We start from the raw sequence: 15,090 nt of genomic DNA on the forward strand, positions 1-15,090 counted from the left end.
TTGGATGCCACATAAATAATTTATAAATTAATTAACATAATTTTGAAAATGACAAAACACAACAAAATACTGAATTTTAGCATGTGATGACAAAAAGTTCGATCCAGCTACAACCAACATGCTTTGTTTTCAGCTATAACTATCATACACTTTCCTGTCGAAAATCACATACTTAATGTAGGTCCAGCAATTTGGAGGTTAGTTCTTCTCACATTTATTTGTCACAACCTTTAACAGCTTCAAGTACGGCTGGAATTAATGGTCTATCGCTCGAAGTTTGGCTGCAATACAAAAAGGTGACATCTCCATTTTTATTTATTACGAAATCACCTCCCATCTGGATAGCATCGTCATGGATATTTTCATAAGGTTTCGGTAGTGGTATACCATGTGTCATCTTCTCGGCATAATATACCATACTGCCAACTCCCCACACTTTTGCAACAGATCTTGGAAGACCAAATGCTAAATAAATTCGTCTTTCAGTATCCAAAAGCATCGGGAAACTCGACTTTGTTTCTTCTAACCACTTTTCCGCACCTTCTTTTAGTCCAAATGAAATAAGAATTACTGATCCGTTTGCTTTTTGAATGTCATCTATGGATTCTTCAAGTTGTGCAACGTGATTTCGTCACGGTAATCACGCGAAATGTCTTAGTAAAACAAGAACTATATGTTTTCCTCCTGGTAAGAACTGTTCTATTGTGGTAGATTGTCCTGAGCGTGCATCCACCAGCTCAGTTTCAACCGGTGCTTTATCTCCAATACGTAATACTTTTACATTAGACAAAGCCCCCATTCTTTGATCAAGGTCTTTAAGTATAGAATCCCATTCCTCCTCTGTGTCAACTAATTCATCGTGTAAGTCTCTTACATCTGAATGCCTAAAATATTTTCTGATCAATCGTTCAAATTCCTCCTTGGTTTTGACATCATGCTTTTGGAATATATTTTTGTAAACAAACGCAAGACTGAACAATTTCTTTATTTTGTCATCTACGAATACTGAGAAACCATTCTCCTCTCTCAAAATATCCCTGCTATATCTAATCAACTGCTCTTCTTCATCAATTAGTTCTTTAAGAGAAGACACTATTCCCGCAACAACCTCGTCTTCCATTATTTTGTTTACATGATTGCCACGCCCCCTTCTGAAACGGAAGATAGCAAATATACAAAGTAAAGGTTGAAGTAAACCGTTTCCGGACATATCTAAGTTTCCAAGCAGGCAACTTTATTTACTCACATCTTATTTTGAACAATATCATACTAGTATATTATGAAATGCATATACTTTTATAGTGTTAATTTACTAAATACTAATATATGTATGAAAATACCAGTATAAATTACAATCTGACCAAGGATTTATACAAATCTTATAGAAGAGATCAGAAGAGCAGAGATTAAAGTACACCTTACAAAATCATAGCATTATACAAGTATAAGTCGCATTTTATTAGATTTAAAACTTATTCGTGTAAGCTTTCATTCCAATGATTTAGTTACATATATGCAATAAAACAAATATGCTTTTATCAAGGATTTGTATACAAACTATTACATTATCAATTCTGTAACTTCTGTTTTATTATCGATTCATTATTTTATTGTTGTAAACACATTAATGATTAATTATGTTTTACCTGCAATATTACATTTGTATGGATTGTTTTCCATTCTGCTAGTTACCGGGCCACACAGGTATGACAGTTTAAGGTCAGATTACCTGTACAATTTTATATATCAACATTGTGGTATTTCACGTAAACAAAATGGATGTTATTAACACATGAAATGTCTGGGGACATGGATGTTCCAGTAAAAATAGACGTTCAGGAGGGACGAGGAGAAGATGGATCGTACAAATATTCGTTCACGTACGAAAGGGCGACATTGTATGAATTCAGATTTGAACGAAAACCTAATCCCGACCCAAAGGACCCTTGCTTTCGGTGCTACCGCAGGGTTAGAACATCAGATCAAGTCAATGTTGGTGTTTTATTCCATAAACAATGTTTTCGGTGTCGGATATGTGGACTACCGTTGACAATGCAGACATTCCACAGAAACGATGCGAATGGGACATCAGACAAAGAAGTTTATTGCAAATCTCATGTCGGTAAGCTTTTGGACCAGGTCCGATATGAGAGACAACCATTAGACATAGAGAATGCTTTGCCGTCCACTGGATATGTTATACAGGTATTATATGTTAAGTTCACGACAATCTTTTAATGTACGACTTTCTCTTTATGTATGTTGTGGTTATAATTAATCACAGAAAATGCTAAAATTGACGAGAAGCAGACCTAGTACGATTTCACTGGTCTGTGTTGACTATCCAGTACAAAATATATGACGGATTGGATCTGGGACTTGTACATAGTGCATGTATCTTTTAGTCCCAGGTTGGATAAAAACCCAGAGCATATGATAGATCATATGTGGTTGTATAAATTTCTTGTGGTTTAGGTTTTTGACGATTCCTGCATTATATATTACAATTTATAAGATTGTACAAGTGTATTAAAGCCATTTTGGGTTCATATGAAACCAGAACGGGACTACGTATCATCCTGGCCTACCCCAGCTGACGCATATATATCCGTGTTCATTCATGACTCAAAGTCTTTGATAGTTATATATAAAACACACCTAATGCAAACTAATCAATAAAATGTATTTACTATTCATGACTTAATGTTGATATAAATAAAGTGTTAGTATGCTTCATTGCTTAAAATAGAGATATGGCTCTTAAAATGTCGGCGTATAATATCAAGAACGAGTTTTCTTTAAAATAAACGCGTTTGCAGTATACATTAAAACCATCTGTAAGAGCGATTTAAACTGCTATAACTATATTTTAGTAATTTGAAATTAAAAGTAACTAGTCACTTTAATATTTATTACATATAATATATTACAATAAATTAAATCTCCAACTGATTTCAATTTCACGGGATAACACATGTATCAGTGTTGTGCTCTTTTATTTACTTCCTTGCTTAAGCTTACAGAAAGGATAAATTTGAAAACCTTTGCGTTTTTTAGTTTGAATAAATGGAAGTGTATATGATCTGGGCTTGAATACACCCTATTACATACCAGTGGCGGATCCAGAATTGAAATTTTTATAAAAAAAAAGGGGGGGGGATACTGACTGCCTCAGAGGGGAACAGCTCCAGTCATGCTGCAGTTATTTCCTAAATAATAAACCATTTTTTTTCCAATTAAAAAAGGGCGGTGACCCCCCGGGAAAAACCTTCAAGTCCACTCTGCCGATTGCCACTAAGACAGATACAGTCGGTCCTATGTTCCCTATTGCCTTTACAAAAATGTTTCTATCATGTAATGCAGTTTTATGTCTGCAGATTTTGATGTGTGTAGTGTTACCTATTGCATCGATCTGTAGTCCCAAAGCCAATAATAAGATGTTTTGAAGAGAAAGACATCCACTGACAATTAAATAATGGCTTTTAAGACCTTAAATAGTGAAGAAACTTAAATTTCTTGTAACTTCCTCAAATTCTTTAAGACTAGTTTTTTTTCTATTCGTTTGATGTGTATAAGCTTTTGATTTTGCGATGCATTTGATGAGGGAACTTCCTATTTGAATTTTCCTTGGCGATGTGGAATTTTGTTATTTTACTTCTTACCTCGAACGCACTTGCTTAAAACTTTGTCAAGATTTGTCAAGATTTTATTTGAACACTCAGACACAGATACATGTGTAACATGAGGTCATACATAATAGCATTATATAAACATGTCACAAAAACGCAAAGTTCAGACCTACGCTCAAAACCATTGTTTTGGGTTTTATGAGACATTAAGAATAGTAACTTAATCTTTATAGAATATTGAAATATTTATCAGATATATGTCGAACATACGTATATTAGCCATTCACAAATGTATGGAAAGGAAGTAATTACTAATATGAAACATATTAAACTATTTGAATCGCTCGTTCATTAATGTTTCACAAATCTGACATAAGTGTCAAATAAAATGTAACGTTTACTCCCTTTATACTTTCATCTATCAGCTTCTAGGTATATGATCAAGTCACGTGTCTGACACATGATCAGCTGTTCGGAGTTCTTTGTCTTTGTTCAACAGGTACCACCGGCTACATTGTCGCTTGACAGTGCTTAAAGTCTATCCTGGAGATTCGTCATTCTGACAGACAATATTAACGTTTATATCCGTAGACTTGTCAACTATAAACAATTTATTTCGTATACAAATGAATCCAATTCCTCGGTATTGTCATTAAATTGAAACATTTCTCCAATATTACATCTTGATCCACAAAACTCAATTTGACAGTGAGGAATTAACGGGATTGATGCCTTTTATCGACTCATTTCCCATGACATGGAGATTTGTTGATGCAGAAAGCAACAGGTCTTCGCTCTATAAATCACTGAAATTAAGTTTTAATCTCAAAACAGATTTCCTTATCACATTGAACAAATTGGATTTTTAATCTACAAACCGAAACTATTCTTTAACATTAGCTAGAAGTACTACTATATCAATTCCAGAAACTCAATTTCGGGTTCTTAATTCTAAAGACTACGTTTTGTCATAGGATTTTTCAATAGCTATTAAGGTCCACCAAGAACTCATGTAATATTATTATACAGTCCAAATCATATTTATATTTTTGTGATTTTAATGGTGACTGTTACTACTCTGTTTGGATGTCATCTGATTGATTTTTATCATACAAGAACACTGACATGACTGGGAACACTCTAGATGTCTTTCTTTTATTTATGTATTTGGAAAAAAAAGACTCGTTGACATCTAGTCGATTTTTTCCTCATATGCATATAGAGTATTGGTGTTCGGTATATACCTTGTACCTTCTCAAATATAACTGATAAAAATGGTTATTTTAAAAAGTTTAAATGCAATTAAAATGTGTGTTGACAGCATCATAAAATCGTCACCTTAAAGTGTTTTAATTTTAAGGATTTTCGGCTGTCTACGACATGCAGTATTAAAAACTAAAAATAATGGACACACAGTGAATCTTGCATGTTACACATTCTTTCATTTTGAAAGAATTTCAGTTATCCAAAGCTAAAAAATACGCATAACACAGTACATGCAGAAAGCTAGAACTATGGGGAATTGTGAAAGGATTTTAAAATCTATTGTTTTTCCAATTTGAAAATTTTAAAAGCATTTTTTTTTTAAATATTTTTGATTTAAACGATAGACAAGAAAAGAACGCATACATACACAGAAGGAAATGTATATTCACTCTTTTAGATTTTTGTGAACTGTTTTTTCATTGTTTTTAACAATTAAAATATTTAAATGTGTGTTAACATTTTTGGTTTAAAAGATACGAAGAAATTTTTTACATACGTTAAGCACGAATGACTTTGGAAAAGATAACTTGGTGGTAATGGTTTGATTGATTGAAGTTGTTGCTTGTTTGACGCCCAGTGTCAACTATTTCATGCATGTTCTGTACGAGACGAGACTTAATTTGAAATGAATAAATAGATTCAGCAGACGAAACTATTGGGATAATGGGTGGTAAAAGTTGACCGCTAATAGAAAATAAAGGCGTTTTGAATATGGGTAACATATTATATGCAACAGACTACATACGGACCAGTCAGAGAGTTAAGATGAACCGATGGTCGGTAAATTTTGTATGATGATAAGAAACGAGGGCATCTGGATAGGGGCATAATTTCCACTTCCAACAAAACACCTACATAACCAAAATAGAGCTGTTAAAAGGACTCCTAAACGTGGAGAGAGAGCGTGTCACTGGATTTTTCATCACCATTCCGACCGAACTTGGCTGCTAATTTGTACCCGGCCAGTATAGCCGAACGGACTCTCCACTTTTTCAAGGGTTTTTGGTGTGGGAACTTGGAATACCAGAGATGAAAATTTTGTATACCGAAGTCAACCATTGGGATTAAGTGAAAGGAACAAAGTAAAGTATGCAACGATTTTAAGCGATATGGAAACAGACCTTTATAAAGCAACACGTCTTAATATTGACTCTTGTCAAGATGAAGAACGTTAATAACCGCATTACTTTTAATTGTACATAATTATTTAGCTGTAAATACTATTGTCTACTGTAAACTACCTTCAACATGTTCGATTAACTACTACACATAGGATAAATAGTAAAATAAAACTTTACTTAGACAATCACCATATATTGTATGAATAAAACGAGAAGCTTAGTAAACATGTATGAGACAGCAACATAACTAGCGGTCACTATACTGTAGTGATGGACATAAGGTCAAAACATCTCAATCACCCAGAGTCTAGACCGTATGTGAAAAATTCAATATAGGTTATGGGCAGGGGTCGAAATTAGCGCTGGTCCGGTGGTCCGAGACCAGTAGAATTTGCGTTGGACCATTAGATTTTGTGGCAACCGAAGCTCTTCACCTGTTCTATAAAAGTTCAAAACGCATTTCTATATGTATTTTCATTTGTAAATTTGGTAAATGGTGATTTGTAGATATATTATATATAAAAAATTTAGGATGTACATGTTATGCCACAGTTTTTGCATTGAACCCCTAATTTCCGCTTTTTAAAACAACCTCAAAAATAAATCTAAGCACGTCCAATTTGTTTGAAATTAAAAAGAATCTTTCTATTTATATATCAAGCAGCTGCTATTGCTTAATTTTGCAGATTGTTGTCCCCTTAAGTGTGGGAAGTCTTGGGCTGGGTCAATTCAGGCCACGTCAAAAAAAGTATTTGATAATTACATGCCAACAGTGTATATAGTGTGTCCAGTAAGGGCAACATGTTTGACTTCTTCTATATGAGCGAGCATGTTATCGTTCTTGAAATACATATGTAATATTTGCGACCGAACTAGAAGCTGTCACAAATCAATCGATATGTGGTATACTCCCATGATCAGATAAATGCATTGCATTTCTTAATGTAATACGAGTAGCAATAGACCATATCATCTGATAACTCTACTGTTACCTTTTTACAGGTAATACACAGGTAAGATCGGCCATGTTTTTATTATTGTTTACTAACTTATGATTTATAAATCTATAATTGTACACGCAGTCAATATATAATATATAATGGTTTATACTACTCTAGAGAATTAATAATCTGGATATCTAAACACGAATGCAAACAATAAACGAAAACTCGAAATCCATTGAACCAACGCGTCTATTTTATCACATTGACACACTTTTATAGGTATTTCTGATATTTATCATACACAAAAATGTGTTGGTTTTGAATGTACGACAATTTAATCGGATTATTTCATACATCGAAGGTGTAACATTCCTAAAGTCGCTATGAGAATACTAAACAGACCAGCACCAGTTTGCATTCAATTTGCCAAAAACTATTATTTCCTTTTTTCTAAGTTTTTTAAATAAAGCTATTACATTTTTTAGTATTTCCCACAATTTGTTACAGTCTGGTCGTCTCTTTAACTTGTCAACTAACAATTAATTGTGTAAATTGCATGTTATAAATAATGATGGTACCCCTTAAGGCAAATAGGTACAAGTAAGCTATGTAAATTGTCGAAAAGAAAATAATATAGCAAAAGTATGTAATTAGATATTTAAATTATGTGAGAAAATTCAGTGAATTACTGGATAATTTTTATTCCCAATGGTTCACTTCACGGAGACGATCGAAACTAGGAAAGCTGGCAAAGTTTGAATACCATGGTTAGTTTTGTAGGAGAGTTTCTGATTATGAATTGTCATAAAATCTGTTAATTTCTTATTTTTCCAGCTAACATTTCCAAATACTTATTTTCACAGCTACCAGGAGAAAACAACAAGAATCTTTCGAGAAGTTCTAGCCCAAAACCAGTTCCGAGCCCTCGGAATAGTCCAAGGGTTAGTCCGAAGATATCAAGAGCTTCAACACCTAGAGGAAACCTAACTACAGACTCTAGTCTGGTCAGTGTTACACCTAGGAGTACCATGAATGATATATCAAGCTTCATGCAGACCCCTCATAGCATGGACTATAGTACCATGTCAGCAACGAGCTATCTACGACCGAAACCACCACTGCAAAGCTTTAGTGTAAGATTAATTTTATTTATTCATTTTCTACGTCGTTTATGTCTTTAGAAGATCGTAGAAACATATACACAACTATAAAGCAAACTGAAATCATGTTTGACAGGCGTCTTTAACAATAAAATGCCTTAAGAGTATGTAAAGGTAATATTTTTGGTTAGCTTACTTGATAGCTGAACCATGAAGTCATTATCAAGTTAGGTATATTACCCCCTCCCCCCTTTAAGAGTAGAATTGTCCGACAGATAACCTATCTATCTGTCTGTAGGACTAGACTACTCCGAATGTGAAAATGTAAAATTAATACACGTATAAAGAAAGAAAAATGGAGATATCCTTTTTTGTTTCATTTACTACTACTCATTGTTCATAAATTATACTGCATTGGAGACCGAGCAGAAGTTAAGTTACATAACACTTGCAAGTTAACAAAATACTATTTATATGATTGGGAACTTTAAAACGACCAATTACACTGATTATTTTTTGATAACTTGTTTATCTGAGTTTATTTCTTGCATTTCAGGATTTTGAAACCAGTGGTGTTTTCCAAGGCCAGTTCATTTTAGAACAAAGACACAAAGAAGAGGAAGAAAGATTACAACGATTTTTATTAGAGGAGAGAGAAAAAGAGATGAGAAGGCTGGATGAAACCATTGGTTACGAAAAAGAAAGAGCAGCGTCAGAGCTTCTGTCCAGTTTCGAGCAGATGTCACTTTCCGGAAGTACTCCAAATTTAATGGCCGAGAGGGAAAGGATAGAGGAACACTTTAGACGTATGAGAGAAGAAAAACTGAAAACAATGATGGACAAAATATCAACAGAGGAGAAAACAAGAACAGCAAAGATGCTGGACCGTCATGGATTTGAAATGATGCTGTTGATTTCGGAGAAGGTATGAACATATATAAAATAAGAAGAATTTAGAGATATATAATCAATGAATGTAACCCTTACATAGTCAATTAATATGCTGTATAAAGTAGAAAACAATAAATCTATAAAAAAACCCAACTATATGTTGAATATCTTAAGTGCGTACCAAATAAATCTAAATAAAAGGGAGAACAGTATGGGCAACGGAAAATTATATCAATTCACCACGAAAAAGACCCACAAAGATATAATAGTGAATAAATCAAATAAAATTTGCCTGTTTTATGCTAGTTAAATAGTTGATGAAAACTGTTCCTTGATATTTTACAGGGTTGACGTTAATCAGTGGATACATTTTATTCTTTCAAAGTATGAACATATTGTTATTGATAATCTATAGTTCACTTTATTCAGTGTATATTTTTCTTATTGCCAGAGTCTAATTCAAATACATTTAATTTCAATATTTGTTTAACAGGACAAGGAATTTGACAGAACAGCTATATATGACCATTCAATGAAACCTGCAACAATGGCCCCAGAAACAAAGAAGGGAGAACTGTACAAGTCACCGGAAGTTTTCGAACATTTGGATAAACGTGCCATAGAGGTTAAGCTCTTTAAACGATTCTTGTATTCAAATAAAGTATGCAGTATGGGGTAGCTCATTGTTGAAAGCCGTACGGTGACCTATAAGGGTAAATTTATGTCTTGTGAAGGGTTGTCTTATTGGTAATCAAACCACATCTTTTTTTTATATATCAATTTAAAGAACCGCGCTTAAGAAAGTTGCATCTGATGTTCAGTAGTTGTCGTCTGTTTACGTGGTTCCTAAGTGTTTCTAGTTTCTCGTTTTATATAGATTAGACCGTTGGTTTTCCCGTTGGATAGGTTATCCATTAGTAATTTTTGGAGCCCTTTATAACTTGCTGTTCGGTTTGAGCCTATGCTCCGTGTTGAAGACCGTACCTTGACCTATAACGGTTTACTTTTATAATTGTGACTTGAGTGGAGAGTTGTCTCATTGGCACTCATACCACATCTTCCTATAACTATATACGATGCTGCTTATATTAAAACATATTCTGATTTTTGTTAGATGTTTCATCCAAAGGGTATTGTAATCCCAGTAATTGGAATATTATATTGATATGATATTTTGTTGAAAATCAACTCTATATGAGGTAAAGAATTATAAGAAACTCTAAGGGTTTTCTCCCATATATTTCTATAGACGTTTTCAGCACAACTTTTTAAAATTTTTGGCTGCAGAGTTCGCCTGAACTGTTTTTAATCGAGTTTAATTAATAAGTCTTATTCAGACGAAATGTACGTTTGGCTTACAAAATTATTAACCTGACATCTTTAATGATTTTTTTGTTTCGTTTGCAGTGTGCCAATCAAGACTACGGTTCCTTTACAGATTTGATCAAGGATTTAACACGTGAATGTGAAACTGAACTTGAAAAGGCTAGGTTGGTATATAAATGATTTTCTAGAGCCCTTTGTGAAAACGAAAAACAATAAACAGATTTTTTAAACAAATGGATAGTGTTAACTATATTCAAGTATTTATTAACCTTATTGCTTTCGTTTTTTTCAAAAAGCTATTGTATTAACTAAACGAAGAGTTAAATTAGAATATATAAATGAAATACTGTGGTTTTATGAGCTTTTATATCCAATCGTAGAATCCTGAATATAACAATGCATGTTTAACGCAAAAATATACTGAATGTTATGATTGAAAAACAGAAATGAATTATTGACCCAACCATCACAGCAATAAATGGTCAAAAGGTACTGATAATCATCTAAACAAAAACCGTATATGTCTACAGAACTGTTTCTTCTAAAATTGTGTTGTATGTGGTGAGACTTTAATAAACTATTGAATCTGAATCTTTTAAAACTGTATGCTTTTTTTCCAGAGTGATATTCCGGTGGGTCATAGCCAAAGATCTAAGCAAACACAATGTCAATGAGATAATCCGACCAAATATGCAAGCTATGACATTGTTAAAGGGAGTACGAAGTGGTAAAGAGACGTACCATCAACTCTTTAAAAAACTGTGCAAGTAAGTTCATCTAGATCATCAGATGAAGTAAATCAAATGAGCAAAAGAGTCCATAAGATTAGTAGCATTGGGATATAATTCGCATTGAGCTTTTGAACTGCTATAAACATTTATTTAAAAAAATCGATCATTTAAAAGGATGAAACATATACATATCAATTATACAACATGTTCAAAGCATATTTACACATAAAATACAAGAACAGCAATCAAAGCACATACACCATACAATGTACATTTCAATATTCAAAGCACATATTTTATAAAACATTGAAAAATAAATGCATAAAATATCGACAAAGTAGCCGACATGAAGCACATAGAAACATGAAGCATGTAAGCATTAGCAGTCAAAGGCCTAACTATGACTTTGAGATAAAGAACAGCAGTAAAATCGCTATTCCTTTGTTTTTTGTGTATTTTTGCTGTCCTTGTTCTAATTTTGTGCCATTGATGGATACGCCATATCCATTGTTTTTCTATTAAACCATAGTTCATTACAATGTTTTTGAAGCTGTATTTAAAAAAACACATCATCTTTGTAAATAAACTCATCATAGATACCAGGACTAAATTTTGTATATACGCCAGACGCGCGTTTCGTCTACAAAAGACTCATCAGTGACGCTCGAATCCAAAAAGTTAAAAAGGCCAAATAAAGTACGAAGTTGAAGAGCATTGAGGACCAACATTCCTAAAAGTTTTGCCAAATCCAGTGGACATTGTTAATATGTATATTGTTTGAATTTTTTCAATTGAATTCATTCAGAATTCAGAATGCTTTGTCTTAATAAAAGCAACACTAGTATACCGCTTTTCAATTATTATAAATCGATTAAGCGAAAAACAAATCCAGGTCATACACCAAAACCGAGATCAAATATATCAGTGTTAAAAAGAAAACAACGACATAACAGAAACACTGAACTACTATTTGATAACAGCTCAAATGAACGAATGGGTTTAAATTTGAAAGAAACAATTGAATGGTTGCTTTTGAAACTTCATCTTAGATAAAATCTTAAGAAGGGAATATATGAAAGATGTATACAAGGTAATTTTTTCAAGACAAATATCTGAGAAAAACTCATATTGAAGCAATAAAAATTATACACAATTATCTCTGATTAAAGTGCCAAACAGTGAACTGCCGTTCGTCTTCTTTCTTGACTTACGTGAAGATTTTGAACAATAAACTTTCATTAAGGTCAAGGCGAGCAATACATATATTTTGACAATCATAAAAAAACTACCACAGACTACGTTATTTTCACACTATTTTAGCAAAACTATTTTTACTAAAAGGAGACACTTCAAACATTACTGACATGGGATGTCTTACTATTTCTCATCTTCGTGGTTTTATCATCCCGATCACAAGAGTTTATATTTTTTGTAAGTGTTACATATTCTCTAACTAATTTAAGCCATTTATCAGTTTTGCAGGTTTGCATTGTGAAATTATTTTGGGATATTCCAAAGGTGCTGGTTACAAACCAGGAATGAAAATGGAGAGTGGGACATTCAGGAATTCATGGACAGCAGTAGCAATCGATGGAAATTGGCGCTTCGTTAACTGCACGTGGGCGGCTCGTCATGTGTCAGGTCACAAAGATGACTTGCCTGAAATGTTTCACAAATATGACGAATTTTATTTTTTGACTGACCCAGAGGATTATATTTATCAACATTATCCAGATGATGCGTCATGGCAACTGTTAGACATACCACTTCCGTTTTCGGAATTTATCAATTTACCGGTTGTTAAGTCTCCATTTTTCAATTACGGGTTAAGATTTTATTCAAACTATGGAGGAACGTTGACAACTGACACAGGAATGGTTGAAGTAAGAGTTGTGGCTCCGAAAATATTGGGTTTTGGATCTTTATTAGAGTCTTATGACAAATCAGTTGAAGCGAGGTTACTTGAAGGTCGAATATTACTTCGTCATGTTAAAAACGAGGTTATATTTACTATCAACTTGCCAAGACGTGGACTATATTATTTTTCTATTTACACTGGTGATTATTGGCATTCAGAATGCCTAGAAAGTGCTTGTTCTTTTCTTGTAAACTGTACTCGTATCATAGGCGAACCTGCGCCTGCGTATCCTCCGGTTCCATTTTATGGACCTACTCCAGTTATGGAGAATCTTAATATATCTTGTGAAAACCAAGTGGATCCGCTGATTGTATCAAATGGACAGAATCTGGAGATACTATTTAAACTTAACAAGGAAAACAAAATAACCCACACATTTCAGTTTTACGATACAAGTGACGAATCAGTAACCGATATTGATCGCTACGTGTTTCTTAGGTCAAGGACGGACACACATGCAACTTATATGATTCGTTGTCCAAGGGATGGTTACTACATATTTTCGCTCTATGCATCTAGTTCTGACAAGGAAGGTCAGACTTTAGATTGTGCATATCGTTATCTAATAATAAATCAGGAGGCTAACCCTACCGTTACTGTGTTTCCTAAAACCTACCATCGATGGCAGAGGTGCACACTCCACGAGCCAGTGTCAGGTGACTTGATGACGAACAAACGCTACATGTTTAGATTGGACGTTCCACAAGCAGTGGAAGTGTTCCTAGTAATAGGAGAAATTTGGTATCATTTAAAACGGAAGTTAGGATTTACATGGGAAGCCAATATTAATACAGGGAAAACACGTGGAACAGCAAAAATATATGCTAGATTTACAGCAGAAAGAGATGCTTCAATATTTGCTCATTTGTTGGACTTTGAACTTGTAGATGATGGGGAAACGGAAATATGATCTAATATAATTTTGATTCTTGTTTTATCAATTTTCACACAAATGTGCAATTTATTGATCGTTTTAATTGAGTTAATCAAATAACTTGCCAAAAAAATGAAATTACTGATGTGTAAAATAAATGCTCATGAAAATTGTAACAAGAAGAACAAACTCAAACGAAAAGTTGAATAAACATGCCAGTTTACATACCCTTGCAGAATTTGCAATGATGTTTTCGGTTCTTGTTCAAAAATTTGACAATATATGCATATTTATTTTGCATATAATTTTATAAATTACGCAATCTATATTTAATGGTACTAAGAAACTAGTATAAATATAATACTCTCAGATATTTATCTTTATAAAATCTTTATAGTTGTTGCAAGCACAGGCATGAACATTAAGAACTTTGAGTTTGAAACATTTTTAAGCATTGCTAGCATGAATCAAATTATTACCTTCTGTTTAATAGAGACAAATAGTGCTATTTATAATCTTACAAAATATATACACCAAATGCAATCATTTAATGCAAGATGTTGTCTGATATTGTTATAAAATAACTGTGCTTAATTTATTAAATGGCAGCTTTGTTAATGTTGGTTATAATATTATGGAATTAAATTTATATGTATTATGTTTTGTTTTTATTTGATCAGCAAAGACACCTGGCGCAATATGTATCGTAAACTGAAATAAAGTAATAAAATAAAAGGATGAAACAATGAAACAGTGAAATCTTAATTTTGATTGTTTTGATCCGCCTTAATGCTTTTAAGTCTGCGGTTCGATCCACTACCGACATTGCAATTGCAAATGTATTTGCTGCTTTACCTGCTAGCCACGGGACATCAAGAAGAAAGAGCAATAGCTGGTCATATCGGTGTCGGAGTAGTGCCCATGACATGTCTTTTTGCAGAATATGTGCTACCTTTTAAACTAGCACGTTCAAAATACAACTTGGCGTGTTGCTACTCAGCAGGGTTCATATTCAGGATGACAATGAAAACAAAATACTTGCTTAGATAAAAATATAATATACTAGTACTAGTATTATATGCATTTAAATTCTACCATCATGAAGCCTGTCTGTTATGTACATTTTGAAGCATATTAAGTACGCCCATCACGTTTTGCAAGGAAGAATTTTCTTCTTTACCATAACAAGCCAGCAATTTGGGATGCACAATTATTTTTGACATTTTTTAACCTATTATGTCTGTTTGTTTTGTTCAATCATCGTTGTCAATATTATGGAACTCTATGTGA

The 15,090-nt window shown here is 33.3% G+C and overlaps 2 protein-coding genes across 2 annotated transcripts; one reads left to right on the forward strand and one right to left on the reverse strand.

Annotated features, from left to right (window-relative positions):
* LOC139528593 (uncharacterized) lies at positions 1 to 1,727 on the reverse strand. The gene is made up of 2 exons (XM_071324626.1): positions 1,647 to 1,727; positions 1 to 1,151 (listed from the first exon to the last, which is right to left on the reverse strand). Exon 2 carries the CDS (start codon positions 1,118 to 1,120, stop codon positions 215 to 217), a length of 906 nt encoding a protein of 301 aa, XP_071180727.1. The 5' UTR covers positions 1,121 to 1,151; positions 1,647 to 1,727; the 3' UTR covers positions 1 to 214.
* LOC139528592 (hillarin-like) lies at positions 1,552 to 14,455 on the forward strand. Its single transcript, XM_071324625.1, has 7 exons — positions 1,552 to 2,205; positions 7,824 to 8,093; positions 8,617 to 8,985; positions 9,445 to 9,576; positions 10,359 to 10,441; positions 10,898 to 11,044; positions 12,483 to 14,455. Exons 1-7 carry the CDS (start codon positions 1,780 to 1,782, stop codon positions 13,834 to 13,836), a joined length of 2,781 nt encoding a protein of 926 aa, XP_071180726.1. The 5' UTR covers positions 1,552 to 1,779; the 3' UTR covers positions 13,837 to 14,455.
* Positions 14,456 to 15,090: the final 635 nt, after the last annotated feature.

Source organism: Mytilus edulis, chromosome 6 (genome assembly GCF_963676685.1).
Source record: "Mytilus edulis chromosome 6, xbMytEdul2.2, whole genome shotgun sequence".
Classification (NCBI taxonomy): domain Eukaryota; kingdom Metazoa; phylum Mollusca; class Bivalvia; order Mytilida; family Mytilidae; genus Mytilus; species Mytilus edulis.

What these genes read in the sequence shown, in the direction of transcription:
- LOC139528592 (XM_071324625.1), top strand. Translation starts at nt 1,780, where the DNA reads ATGTTATTAACACATGAAATGTCTGGGGACATGGATGTTCCAGTAAAA. An exon ending in ACTGAACTTGAAAAGGCTAG is followed by an intron (nt 10,442 to 10,897) that starts GTTGGTATATAA and finishes CTTTTTTTCCAG; the next exon opens with AGTGATATTCCGGTGGGTCA. An exon ending in CTCTTTAAAAAACTGTGCAA is followed by an intron (nt 11,045 to 12,482) that starts GTAAGTTCATCT and finishes GCCATTTATCAG; the next exon opens with TTTTGCAGGTTTGCATTGTG.